At 40.9% G+C, this 14,394-nt stretch overlaps 1 protein-coding gene and 1 long non-coding RNA gene across 8 annotated transcripts in view; one reads left to right on the top strand and one right to left on the bottom strand.

The window, feature by feature from the left end:
* Positions 1-14,394, top strand: part of LOC117453132 (ral guanine nucleotide dissociation stimulator-like) — a 98,032-nt gene that overhangs the window by 62,306 nt on the left and 21,332 nt on the right. For 5 of the 7 annotated variants that reach the window (XM_071204334.1, XM_034092012.2, XM_034092011.1 and 2 more), the window contains 7 exons: positions 8,023-8,327; positions 8,811-8,885; positions 9,610-9,851; positions 10,811-10,935; positions 11,794-12,009; positions 13,097-13,200; positions 13,310-13,394. In XM_071204334.1, the coding sequence (XP_071060435.1) occupies positions 8,023-8,327; positions 8,811-8,885; positions 9,610-9,851; positions 10,811-10,935; positions 11,794-12,009; positions 13,097-13,200; positions 13,310-13,394 (1,152 nt within the window). The remainder of the gene's footprint in view (positions 1-8,022; positions 8,328-8,810; positions 8,886-9,609; positions 9,852-10,810; positions 10,936-11,793; positions 12,010-13,096; positions 13,201-13,309; positions 13,395-14,394) is intronic. The other 2 variants (XM_034092013.2, XM_034092010.2) reach the window with 1 other exon arrangement.
* On the bottom strand, positions 9,790-10,870 carry LOC117453135 (uncharacterized). Its single transcript, XR_004552837.1, has 3 exons — positions 10,803-10,870; positions 10,672-10,708; positions 9,790-9,831 (listed from the first exon to the last, which is right to left on the bottom strand). It is a non-coding gene; the product is annotated as an uncharacterized lncRNA (long non-coding RNA).

Genomic DNA, 14,394 nt, shown 5'->3' with positions numbered 1-14,394 from the left:
TTTTTGATTTTAATACAAAACAATTGAACCAATTGAACGAACCAATAAACAGTTTACAGGATATATATTAGATACGTTTTACATTACCATCAAGTGTGTGTATTTATTTGTCTGCCATACGTTATAGTGACTCTTCTGCGTGACTTCTTGGGTTTGTTTTAAGTCCTGTCTACATGAAGCTATGTATTTTGAATGTTTAGATGTTGGTTGTTCTACTGAGTTGTCGGTGTTTAATTGGCCCTGATGTTAAAACCGCAACCCATCTGGTACATCTGCATAAAAGAAAGATTTATATGTTTACTGTAAATACTCTACCTACTAATTTCACTCTGCTGTTGGTAATGTAGGGACATGTTGTGACCGGTAAATATAAAATCCTTCCCTGTATTTTGTCTGTTTTAGTTATAGTTAATTACAATTAAGGGTAAAGAGGATTCTATAAATATAACCATCAGTGCCTATTTTTAGTGCATCATGTTCAAAATGCAATGTCCTGGATTTTATGGCATGAAAACTATGACTAAAATAGCTTTATCAATCAGACAATGTTAACTTTGAGTTAGAAACAGTTAGACACTACTGTACATGGCGATGAAGTCTTTCATTTCCTTTGAATAGCCATTCCTCTTCAAGGAAATTCAAGTCTAGCTTTGTTTTAGTTGTTACCATCTTTTCTCTTTAATTCTGCCAAATGATCCAATGTCTTGCTCCAGGGCAGCCCATGTTTAGAAGCCACTTCCTGTGTGTTGGTAACCGAGTTGGTGCTGATCTGGGTGACTAAGGCTGCGGCCACACGAGGACGAATTCAGTCGTTTGCGTTACTGTTTAGTGTCATATAGACCGTTCGGCCACACGAGGACGACCGAATACGGCACTAAACGACTGAGGAAACGATAACGGGTCCCAAGGTGGATAGAAAGGCATACGCAACGCTCTGGGGGGTCCAACGGCTCCGTGTGTGCGCCCTATACGGACATTTTCAGATCACTGATAGTGATTGCGCAATAGCCCCGCCTCTCCCCACCTCTGCTGCTCACCCCCACGTCAAAGTAAACTGCACCCTGAATTCAGATTATTTATCTTTCTCTCGCGAGTGAAGTCTAATCTGACAGGACGGAGACACGCAGCTCTGCTCACCTGCAGCTCCTCCCGCTGCAGCAAAACACACACTTCAAGTCAGATCATCACCCTTAGCTATTTTAATTACCTCTCAAACTCCCTAAACTAGTTATAAATATGTTTATTTTTACTGTCGGCCGGGTCACTCATTATTGGATCAGATGCTGCATGAGACAGACACTGGCGCTGTCCGAAGAGAAGGAGGAAAAAGAGAGGCTCCGTGTATTTTATTATTATATTATATAGTCGTTATTCATTTGTTTTAAAGCTCAATAAATAACAAAGAAGACCTTTGACCGGCACTTTTATAATTTTGTCCGGAAGATTTAAACTTTAATACACGTTGACTGGCGAAAAACTCTGCCCGGTTCCCTCGGCCCCCACCGCGGAGAATAAACAGAAGGGCAACCATGACAACCATGCTTCTTCGCTGCTTTTGTGGAGGAAGTTACAGCGCCACGTACAGGCTCCTGCACATGTACTGCAGCTTCTCCAGCGGTTGGAGCTAAACGGAGCGGTCTCGTGTGGGCAGACACTATCCGGATAACTATTGCATGTGGACGGAAGCTTGTTTGCGATTGCGTTTACGTTAATCCTATGCGTTTAGCCGTTTTCGTCCTCGTGTGGCCGCAGCCTAAGCCTGAGTCAGACTGAAGGAATGTGAGACTATCTTAGATTTTCTTTTAAAGAGGCAATTCAAAGGCAGTCCCCTCTTATTGTCAGAAAATGAAAGTGCACTTTGCTCCAGTTGAAGAAGCTGTGGAGGCTGGTGCAGTCTGCTGAGAGACTGCAGCCCTGATTGAACGGCAAAGCCCTTTTCATATTCTTTAGCACCCATGTTTTTGATCAGAGGTGTTCACTTTCGGTTTAGGGTTTACAAACATTTAGAAAGATTCTATAAGAGAAGAATTCATCAGATTTAAGAGCAACCTGCCAACGTTATTGAAGCCGTCTGTTGTCTTCCTGTCTTTGTGGTCATGCTTTGTCAACAGGCAAACAATTAATGTTCCCGCATGGTTCTGATTTCCGATTTCCGATTGATTTTAGTGGTGTAAAGTAATTTAGTACATTTACCCCACTACAATTCAGAGATAAATTAGTTACTTTTACTCACCTATTTAATACCTTTAGTTAATGTTCACATTTGGATTAATGATGTGAAATATAATCAAGTCTTAAATCAGACCTAAACTCTGGTACTTTACTCAAGTACAAGATCTGAGTACTCTAATGTTTTACCATTTAAGCGCCTCAGTTAATCTTGGCTTTTTTTTGCTCCCGTCTCTGAACCTTTCTGGTCAAAGTATTGATTGTTTTGTTCAAGTAGTAACGAGAGTTTTGGTTATCATGGCAACTGGATGAATAGGAGCATTATGGTGGAAATTGACTGGTCTGATGGAGCGAGGCGCTGACCTTGAACGCTGCGTTTCTCGGGGCTTGAAGCGATAGTGGCCCCTGTGCTTTGGCTGATAAGAACCTCTCGTGCTGTCAAGGCCCTCGGCCGCAGTTGTGCCTCCACCATTATACTCTGCAGGATTTACAACAGGCCAGGGGTTTGTCTCCTCTCCCCATTTATCTGGCACACACCCCTCCCTCTGTAACAAGGCTACTGGAGTTCAGGTTCTGTGTGTGAGCTTGGTTCTTTCGTTGTTCTGGAAACACTTTTGCTTATTTACTCTCCAGTATCTTTTTTGGTGGACAGTTGGTTGGTATTCAAGATTCAAGGCTTTATTGTCATGTGCACATTAGCTACAGGGTAGATATGGCAATGAAACACTTAAGTCACAGGCTCCTCCAACAGTGCAACATGAATATACTGTATAGGACATAAAACAAGTCAAACAGATAAAATAGTACAAGAGATTCCAGTAGGAGCCAGTGTTATGCCTTTATCCAGTTGTTGTTCTTTTTAAGAACACATATTGTTGCTATGACCAGCATCAGCCCTTTTCTATTTGTAACCCCGTGTGTTTTGATGTTATTCCTGTAGGTAAGGATGTTGATCTTGCTCTCCTGTTGGAGGACTGACACCTAAACACACCAGAGTACTGCTAAAGTCAAGTTGTAACTGTTTTAATTCTCTAAAAATGGGTCGTTGTATTTTAGATTCATGAAGTTATCAATTTCCTAGAACAGAAAATAACATGTAGTAGTCTTTAGATGTGTACTATCTTAGAAGCCTTTGAACACTAGCAAATACTCGCATCTGAAAAGGTAATTAATTAAATGACTATTAAAGTGTTATTAAAATGTCTAACTGCTGAACATTTCTGTCCATTCCCTTATTTAATGGTTTCACCTCTAGACTTCATTCTCTTCCATTTGTAGCCCAATGGAAAGCCAAACTAATGTATATCAGTCAATCTACAGTCGACCAAAAAGCCTCCCTCTTTTAACTGAAATGAATCACATTATGCACCAAATATCATGTTTTTGTGAACAAATGTCATTTACTAAAGCATATCTAATAGTTTAACTCTCTTTGTCTTAAACATCCCCCCAATTGGTGATTTTTCATAAAGAAAACCAGACGCTACCCATTGAGATATCACCCTGAAAATGTTTGTGTCATATCTTACAGATCTATTTCACACATTTCACTTCTTTGCGTATCCAAATCATTGAATCCTAAGTACAAGAACAGTAGCTGAGCTTGATGATCACTTTTTACAAATTCCTTGAGCCATCCTTATTTTGCGCTTGTCTCCATGGTAACAAAGACACAACAGAGGGACTTGGCGTTGACTGATGTTACCGAATAGATCCCTGACCCACAAAAAAAAGTAGGCAGTGAAGCACAGGGAGTCCCGCTGAGCCTTGGAAATGGACTGGTGACTAATGCTCCCAGAATGCACTACCAGGGGCCTTGTTGACTGTGGCATGCCAGATTACATGCCATTTCTCCACCGGGGCCTCAATGACTCACACTGTAGCGAGGCTATTTCGAGGTACATGTTCAACACTGTCAGGCCCATCTTTAGCAGTTATACTGACTGCAGATTGGAAACTCTTTTCTGTGCCAAAACAAATCGAGTTTAGACTAGATAGATAAATAGATAGACTTTATTAAACCCAAATTGGGTAATTATTTTTTCACAGCACACTTGTGTTGTCAAGCATTACACAAGTTAAACATATTTAAAAGATACAATTAGATACAAATATAATTAAAGAAAATTAACATTAGCGGCAAGTATATATAATAAAAATGAACATTGGCAGAAAGTATATACAAATTCACAATAAAAAGGACATATATCACAAGAGTATCTAAATAATAGACAATATAATGAAAATATTGAATAAATTGAATACTCTACAAATATACAATATCACTAAGCTACAGCAATATATAGAAATACTACAAAGACTACTGGAACTTTGTGCTTCTGAGCGATCTAAAATGTACAGCATTCTTATAGCCCCTTTTCAGTCTTTTCAGTGCTTCTACTTCAAAAATACAAGAATACAAAAATCAAGTTTTATTTATATAGCACATTTTAAAAACGATTTTTGGTCGAGCCAAAGTGCTGAACATACAATAAAAATACTTTACAACAAATACAACAGCACAGTTTGTACAGAATATCAGTATGACAATACGACACCCTCTGTCCTTAGACCCTCACATCGTACAAGGAAAAACTTCCGGAGAAAACCTAGTTTAAAGGGAACATGGGAGAAACCTCAGGGAGAGCAACAGAGGAGGGATCCCTCTCCCAGGACAGACAGACGTGCAATAGATGCCGTGTGTAAATTAAAAAGATAATACATTTGCAACATAGGTAGTCCAAATGTTTGGAAATGCATGTGTGTATAATAGGAAGATGAATCCACGAGGATATCAACAGTCCTGTGGGAGCCATCAGGGAAGCAGCATGATGAGTCAGGCAGGACCGCAGAGACAGGTTCAGCCACGACCCGAAGTCCAGGACTCAGATCCAGTGCTCAGGATAGAGGATCCAGGACACAGGACCTCAGCAACAGGATCAGCCTCGACTCAGGATCCCGGCGTAGATATAGACACAAAAAAGAAAAAATTGGGGGAAGCTGGGTTAATCGGAACATGAGAGTACACGGGTACAGACAGACAGACAGAAGGAGGAATTAATTGGAACACTCCCCGGCCGAATAGGCCTCTCTGCAACCTGTTACCCTCTAATAGAACCTCGAGAGGTCAGAGAGGGGAAAGGACTTATGCAAGTCATCAGCACGGACCAAGTCCTTTTCAATCAATATTCCAGTATCCATGACTTTGACCTGTTCCTGGTCCGGGCTGTGACTGGTTTTGGTCTCGAGTTTGTTTTCATTCAGTCCAGTTTGAGTTCATTCACCCTTTTGTGGATTTTTTTTTTCCAAATTCAGTTCCTATTTCAAAATGTAGATATTTTCCCAATACATTTAATACCTTTTTTATTTCCCAATGTTAATACTCATAGCAAAATCATATCATTTCAGTAACTGGGTTGAATCTAGGGCTATTCGTTATAAATAAAACAATTATTATTATTTTGTATTGGTTTTTCAGTTGAATTATACTTAAAGTTCAGGGTCAATCAACTGTTAAAAACATACTGTTCACATTTCTTATTTCAATAAATGGATGTTTTCAAAGTAAATGGATAATCGTTTTTAATAATCGCGATATCAATTATTGACCCAAATAATCGAGATTATGATTTTTGCCATAATCAAGCAGCCCTAGTTGAAACACATATTCACATATAAAGCAAAAATTGATTTTCTTGGTTTAATAAGAACCGCATTTTACTGACTGTCCTTTATTTGATTTATTTTAAACCTTTTATACTCTTAACCTTTAATTAAAAAATGTTATATTACCATATTTTATTCAATATGCTCCTTAGATATGTTTTTATTTTATTTATTTGATTAATTTCTTCTTATAGCTTTGTGAAGCACCTTGAGATAGCCCTAACCCTAATCTATCACATTTTGAAAAAAAAGTGGAGAAAACGTGTATAGGAATATGTCCATTAAAAGCCCAGGGTAGCATCTGAAAATGGAGTTCTTTCTCACAAGCTATCTAAAACTGAATCATATTTAGATGACTTTGACATAGGATGAAGTAAAGTAGCAAGTCCTCACAACCATAGATACCCTAACTTGGAAAAGGCACATTTTCAGGTTCATATTTGTATTTTCTGCCTCTACTGGGACATGTCTCCATGCTCTAATGTTCAAAAGGCTCGTTATTCTTCTCATGCTGCAGAAGCTCAGTCTGCTCTGGTTAACTGGCAGGCTCTATTGTTTTTGGTCGACTTCTTACAGGGAAGGGAAAACCCCCATAATAATTACGATATAGCTTTATGTTATTAATGCAGTTTAGTGGTCACTTTTGGATTGTGGCAGATATTTGGTAATACTCTGTCAGAGGTCAATAAGCCTATCTTGAGTTTACTTTTGTAACCCATCCATTGGTTTCTGTTGTGTAACTATCAGCAGCACTAATGCGGGTCACATGTACGACATGTTGACAGCATGAAACCATCTCTGTCAACACTGTTTCTTTCATGTTCAGGAAAAAAACAACAACAAAATGCAGCGATGGTGACATGCAAACAGCCTACAGGGCTCTCATTCATGCTACAAGCGGCGCGCGTTCATCCCCTGTTTGGGTTATAGACAGGCTGCAGCTTGTGTTGCAGTGCCGGTTATCCAGTAAGCTCTGGTTAGCTACGGGCTGTTGTTTGAATGTGCACGGCCACGCGCATGATTCACGGAGTATGACTCGATGAAGGGACCAAAAAAGATGAGAGCGTGTCACACAGATGGTCATAATTAAAGGGTTTTCGTCCTAAAATGGGATGTCAGACATTCTTCTTTTCTCTGTCTTCAGCTCTCTCTAATTTACTTAAAGCTTGTTCCAACATCAAACATCTTGATATTCTAGTCATGTTATAGGGCAGGGGTGTCAAACTCAATTTCATCGCGGGCCACATCAGCATTATGGTTGCACTCAAAGGGCCGGTTGTAACTTTAAGACTATATAAAAATACATATATAAATATATCATATATAGAAAATAATGTATTATATTACATCATTGCCTCTGCATTGGATTATCATCGGATAGGGTAATAACTTCATAATTAACTACGTCTGAAAGCAGAAGTCTATGGCAAATAATTGCAAGTCTTTTCAGTGCGTATGTTCCAAAATGATTTAAAAAGAAAAGCCAAATTCTGGAAAAAAAAAAAAGAAATAGAAGTGACATTTTAAAATAAAAATCTAATTCTGAGAAAAAGGAATTCTATGAAAAAATGCATATTTTCAAGAAAAAAAGGCAAATTCTGAGAAAAAAGTCATATTTGAGATGCATTGTGGGACATGTAGTTTATGGGCAACGTGCTTCTGTAGCATGTAACCGTATAATAAACATATTATATTCTTTGCAAGCTCTTGTGGGGCCACATAAAATGAAGTCGCGGGCCGAATGTGGCCCCCGGGCCTTGAGTTTGACACCCCTGTTATAGGGGATATTATAGTGATATTGTGTGGTTATAACTAACTTAATGGAAGTGTTTTGAGCCGTGGTAGCGCGCTTACATTTGTTAGCCACCGTAGGTTGGGATTGAACCACTGACCCTCTCATGTTTGATGACTTAAGGTCATGACAGCTGTGCAGCCTTTGAAGGAACGATTTGTGATCTATATGTAAATAAACCAATACACCAATATTGATCCAAACTCGAAAATAATAAACTTTTAGTGCAGGGACTGAAACTGTTTCCCCCCCAGTTGTATCAGTGAGGATTGTGAATAGATCATTGAGTCGTATAAGAACTCATATCACAGTATTATAAGGTTATAACCCAACAAACCACTGATTTCATTAGTTGGAGTACAATGTCTGACTTTCCGTTTGTTCTTGTCGCGTAGAGCTCGACGCAGGAGATAGGAGAGGAGGCCGAGGATGACGCCATCTTCACCATCACGCTGAGGAAGGTGCAGCTCCACCAGTCGGCCAGTAAGGGGCAGCGATGGCTGGGCGTGGACACGGACTCCGCCCTGAGCCTCTACGAGACCTGCAAGGTGCGGACCATCAAGGCCGGCACGCTGGAGAGGCTGGTGGAGTACATGGTGTCTGCGTTCAGGGGGAAAGACTCCACCTACGTCACCATCTTCCTCTGCACCTACCGCTCCTTCGCCTCCACCAGGCAGGTGCTGGATCTCCTGCTCAACAGGTACAGTGATGGCAGCGGGATGAATCATTTTGTTACCCACAATTATGTTTCAGATTTTTCCCTAGTAGTGTAGCTGGCAGCTCATAGAGTCCCGTGGTGAACCTGGAAATGTTTAGTACGCCAACGTGCAGGAATGTGTCTGTATTTACAAGTTAGATTTGTAACTATCTTTTATCTGTTTTATGAACGGTCTTGATTTCTGTTGGAAGAACACTTTATCTTTCTATTCACCACAAACATTCAAAATCAACACATCTGGAGATAAAGGTTTTACCAGACAAGAAGCGGATCAAAAACTGTATTCTGAAATTAACTAAAGCTGTCATACTCTGGTTTAATTGTTAACGTGCTATACATACAGATAATAATATATTTAAATGTATGACATTTGTAAATGAAGCCGACAAGTTTTTATTTCTATCAGTATTTAAATGTTGCTATTTAATTCACTGAATGGAACCACTTGTGTTTCTTCTTGTTTAGGTATGCCAAGCTCCAAAACTTCCCCGCAGCCACAGCACACCGAGTGTCCCAGGACGACCGCACAGAGCTGAGGAAGTGAGTCTGCCGCACACTTCAGGGTCCAGCTGCCAACCATAATCACCGAGTACATTGGACTCACACTCCTGCACGGCTTGAAGGGATATCTGCGTAGCTTTAATCTCGATCTGTGTCTTTGCAAGACACCCGTCAGGCTGAGGGAGGGGCTTTTTTTGCAGGCGTGAATAGTATTTTTTATTTCATTTTTTCTTCAGTTTGGTAATAATAGAGCATGTGGGCATTGCTTGTTCAAACCACAGGACCGTCACTCGTCAGGTCAATGAGCTTCTTCGTTAAAATACCTAATTGAGCAGTGTTGGCATTCAATTGGACGTCAGTAAAGTATGAATACCACAACATTAGACAATTCTTGAGTAAACGGGCACGGACAGGGAAATCACTGATTTTGAATATATTTTGAAACAGCCTCTGTTAAAATGTCTTACTAGTAATTGAAAAAATATCTGATGCTAACACACTAACTGCTTATATTAATTCAGAAATGACTTGCCAACATTACTCATAAAAATCAAGTGAGCAGCTAAAATGTTTAGTTGTTTGATGAACAACATTTTAATTTATTAATCCAGGCTATGTTTAATAAAGTGAGCTTGCTCATTTGATTTAGCATTTATATTTAGCCTTTAGCCGTTTAAAACTGTGCCTTTTATGTACAACGATTTATGTCCCATCGTCTTTGGTTTTCCCACCCATCTTTATATTAATGGTGTGTGTGTTGCAGCACTGTGTCGTCCATCCTGGGCGCGTGGCTGGACCAGTACTCTGAGGACTTCTGGACCCCTCCCACCTACGACTGTCTGCACCAGCTCATGTCCTACCTCCGCCTGCACTTCCCCGGCTCGGACCTGGAGCGCCGCGCCCGCAACCTGCTGGCCCACTTCCACCGCCGGCAGCAGTGTGAGCCTGACCCTGAAGGTATGAAGGCAGGACAGGAGAGGCACCACTGCAGGGCAGAAGAACGGGGTCAGAGAGCAAACATAGATTTGTGTTTTCTTTTTTTTTCTTTTAATAAATGAATGACTTTTTTGCAAGTGCAAACAGGGCCATGGGCTGAATCTTTAGGAACTTCGGTTGGGAACCAGAGGTTTGAGTCCCAAAATGGACCAAGTATAAAGCGTGGACTGGTACTTTAAGAGGGGCCACTTTGTCTCCTGGACACAGCTCTCTAAACTAACCTATACCAGGATATATTCAATACATAGACAACATGTCACAATATATGCATTGCTGTGTACATGCAGTGGCAGACAAAAAACTAAAGTATAAAAGTATAAATACTACAGTGCTTTCTCTATTTCCATCGTTTTTGAAACGCATTTGCACCCATCGGCCACCGCACCGGCCATCAAAAAAGTTCAAATACTTATGGTGCGTAATAGCCTAGGCCATCTTAGATTCGTATATATTAAATGACTGAACTATGACTACTTATGCACTTTTGTTTTCATCACAGCTTTAGTTTATTTATGTTTTTAAAGTTTAGAGTATAAAGTACAATATTAGCGACCAAAATGTAGTGGAGTAATAGCTATAAGCTATAAAGTAACATCAAATGGTACCCCAACATCTTACTTAAGTACTTGAATACATATATTTCGCTGTATTACACCACTGTGTGCATGCACTGTTGTTGAATCCGTTACATCAGATCCTCATGGACAGCTTAACATTCCGTGGAGCTGTGGACACCTCGTCAGTTCACATGCTGTAGTACTTGTTGCTGTAAAGAACAGTTTGGTTGTACAAGTTACAAGAACAATAATAATAAAGTGATAAGGACCACCTGGCAGTCACATGACATTGAGTGAAATGTCCACATCCTGCGGAGATAAAACAAACATGAAGGTCACAGAGATGATGAGAAGCAGAAGAAGTCCAGGCACTGTTGTTGAAAAATAATCCAATATGTTGTACCTCTTCAGGGGAACACATCGGCTGCCCTTTTGCTACGCAGGAAGAGAGCGGCTTCGAGGACGAGCTTCCTGCCTTCAGCTTCCTGTGCTTTGACCCCATTATGGTGGCAGAGCAGTTCACGCTCATGGACGCGGTGAGGACTTTGCCCTTCCCCTTATCAACAGATCTTCCTCTACAGTTGCTTTTCAGTTTCAGTCAAGTATTTTCTGTGACTGGTGATTGTTTAATGTATTATTAAGTCCTTGTAGGAACAATGAACTGATGAAGTCAAGTTATGCTTTTTGGGGGATTTCCCTTTCCTGTATGTCAGGGGTGTCCAATCTTTTTTCACCGAGGGCCACATACAGACAAATATACGAAGGGCCGGGCCACTCACTAGGGGTGAGGGATATTACCTCTTAAGTTCAGTTATAAATTGGAAAAATCTAAATGTGTTATTGGGCTTTTTTCTTATCAACTTATATTTGTTAGAACATGTTTTCAACTTTAATTGACTGAATTTATTTGAAAATTGCTTAATAACACATGAATACTGTGTAATATATTTTAACATATATATATATATATATATATATATATATAAGACAAGCAGAAGTTTATTATACTTAAGTCATTATACTTTTAGAAATTGCTGAGGGCTATTCAAAATGGTCTGCGGGCCGCATTTGGCACCCGGGCCGTAGTTTGGACACCCATGCTGTATGTAAATGAAACACCTCCATTGGACTCCTGTGTTTACTTCTGTAACGTAATGACATCACTATGTTACACTCCCACTTCTTTTGGGTAGTTTGGAGAGAGCCGGCCCGCTAACCAATTAGAGAAGACTCTGGTTCTTTTTGTAAGGCCTCCCTTTGCTACATCTTTCAGAATCCTCTCCATTGTTGCCCAGATTTTCTCCAGAGCCACATTGTACATGTTCATGTTATTATTTCATCTCAAGCAGCTACTGTTACACGCTGACTAATACTCCAATCCACTCTATGTCCAGGACCTGTTTAAGAAGGTGGTTTCCTACCACTGTCTGGGGGGGATCTGGTCTCAGCGGGACAAGAAAGGCAAGGAGCACCTGGCCCCCACCATCAGAGCCACTGTGGCCCAGTTCAACTCCGTCACCAACTGTGTCATCACCACCTGCCTGAGCAACCCCGTGCTGAAGCCCAACCAGAGAGCGCGGTTGCTGGAGCGGTGGATAGACGTGGCTCGGGTGAGGTTCTTCTGCACTTTGAAAAGAGATCTTTGAGCCTTTTGAAAGACTCAGTTTATTAAAACATGTCAGGCTACTGTGTTTCTGTTAGTGTTTACTTCCTGTCTGTCTTCTTCTGCTGTTCCCTTTTAATGTTTACTTCCTTTGTGTTCTTTAGCTGATCTCTTTTTGTTTACTTCCTGTCTGTCTTCTTCTGCTGTTTCCTTTTGAATTTTCTTCCTGTCTGTCTTCTTCTGCTGTTCCCGTTATTGTTTACTTCCTGTCTGTTTTTCTTCTGCCAGCTCTCCCAGACTTTTAACCTTTTTCCATCTCTTGCGATGTTTTTCTTGTTCTTGTTTTTCTTTTTGTTTGCGTTTCATTAGTGACGGCGAGATGAAGCCTTATGAAGCTTTGAAGCTTTGAAGCCAATTGGTTCGCAAAAGGGTTCATCTCATGAGGCTTCCTTTGAACCGATTTGACCACAAACCCCCCTGTTGGTCAAAGTGTGTAAAACAGGCAGATTTGTTCAGACCTCTACATAAGTGAGGGTCTGAACTCTCTTAATTACATTGTGTCACCGCCGGGCCCGGGTACAGGAGGGGTAATATCGTTCTTATTATACATCCATGGGTATTATGAGCGTTGTGGTTCAACCGATCTGAAGCGCTTCCTGAAGCAGTCACGTGGTATCGACAGGCAGCGAGGCTTCGTTTGTCATCGGTGACGTCACTGGCCCAAAACGATACAAGCCTCGATACAAGCTTCACAAAAAGCTTCGGGGATTACTCGACACACGCTCCGAAGCCTCGGCGCAATACGTCATATACCTACGTTTCATGCTTTTCACAAATAGGAAAATGAATACGCAAACTCTGATTCAGTTTTTTGTTTGCCTCGTTGACGTTAAATTGACTGGACTTCTTTCTTCGGATTGATATCACTGCACATACTTTCTTAATCAGAGCGTCCTTTTTTTTCAAGCAGACTGCTGAATGTCCAATTTGACCAATAAGAATTGAGTATTCCACTAAGCCGTTTTATATCAACAGTTACAGCACAGTTTCGTCTTCTCCGTTTCTGACTGGATGATTGTTTACGTTGTGTTCAGGAGTGTCGGATATTGAAGAACTTCTCCTCGTTGCGAGCCATCCTCTCCGCCCTGCAGTGCAACGCCATCCACCGCCTGAAGAGGACCTGGGAGGAAGTATCACGGTAGGTCAACAGCAGTGCGCTCCTCACTGTTGTGTGTATGCACAGATTGAATATTGCTGAAGGCAGAGGGGCTGGTTTGTTGTGCCCTGACCTCTGCGTCTGTTCACAGGGAGAGTTTCCGCACCTTCCGCGAGCTGTCCGAGATCTTCTCAGACGACAACAACTACTCCCTGAGCCGAGAGCTGCTGGTGAAGGTGGGTCACAGCTTAAATAAATGATGTCCTTTCAAATATCAAAAAATAATGTAATAGCTTCAGACTATTATATTGAGATTATAAACCAGTAACCAGTTAAACCAGTTCCACTTACATAATACTCATAAGATTTTATAAGTCCTTTTAGCTGGTCCTCCGACATACACTTATTCTTGTATTTTATATTATTATTTGTCTGATATTTATCTATGAAATTGCGTCACTTGGCTGCAGAATCATTTGTGACCTACTATAAGGTTAACTGCAGTGTGACTCAAAATAACTTGAATATGCACAAGGACATGGTTATAATGGATGAAAGGTGCTCACAGCATTTACAATCACTTCTTTTTTTAATTGAATAACAGCGTAATTTGCGGCAGCTCTGATCTCTGTGCATGTAATCGTGTTGCGTAAACAAAAATTGTAAAAAAATTGCTTTTGGTACACACAATTACTGTTGCATTATATTACATAATACTTCTAATAATACTACAGTTGATGACATGGAATAGATGAACTGAAGAAAAATAAGTAACACCCAGACGTGGAGAAGTATTTGCTTCTAATCGGCCTTTTTAATCAGACAAAGCTATACATTCATATGTGTATGGCTTGGATGACCCATCCCATCTGTAGACTCCCTCTCATCCACAAACACATCGTGCGGGGGAGAACACCTTGTACCATGTTCTGTTGGATCACATTAGCATACATTTATTACTCGTGATGTCCTGGGTGGGCTCCGTGCCGCTGACAGATCGCTGTCGTCATTTATCTGATTTATGGAGTTTAATGCGGAGAGGCGTCGACACCTTCTCATCGGAACGCACTCAGTGCAAGGACAGCAAGAGCCGAGCGATGTGACCCAGAGGCAATGTGGCGCAGTGGATAGAGCCTTGGTGTTGGGATCAGGGGGTTACAGGTTCAAACCCCACTGCAGTCAGCATGTCGTTGTGTCCCTGGGCAAGACACTTCACCCCAAAATTGCTCCTGGGGA

Source organism: Pseudochaenichthys georgianus, chromosome 9 (assembly GCF_902827115.2).
Source record: "Pseudochaenichthys georgianus chromosome 9, fPseGeo1.2, whole genome shotgun sequence".
Taxonomy (NCBI): Eukaryota; Metazoa; Chordata; class Actinopteri; order Perciformes; family Channichthyidae; genus Pseudochaenichthys; species Pseudochaenichthys georgianus.
Note: the sequence above shows the minus strand (reverse complement) of the source record. Positions and strands in the feature narration are given on the sequence as shown.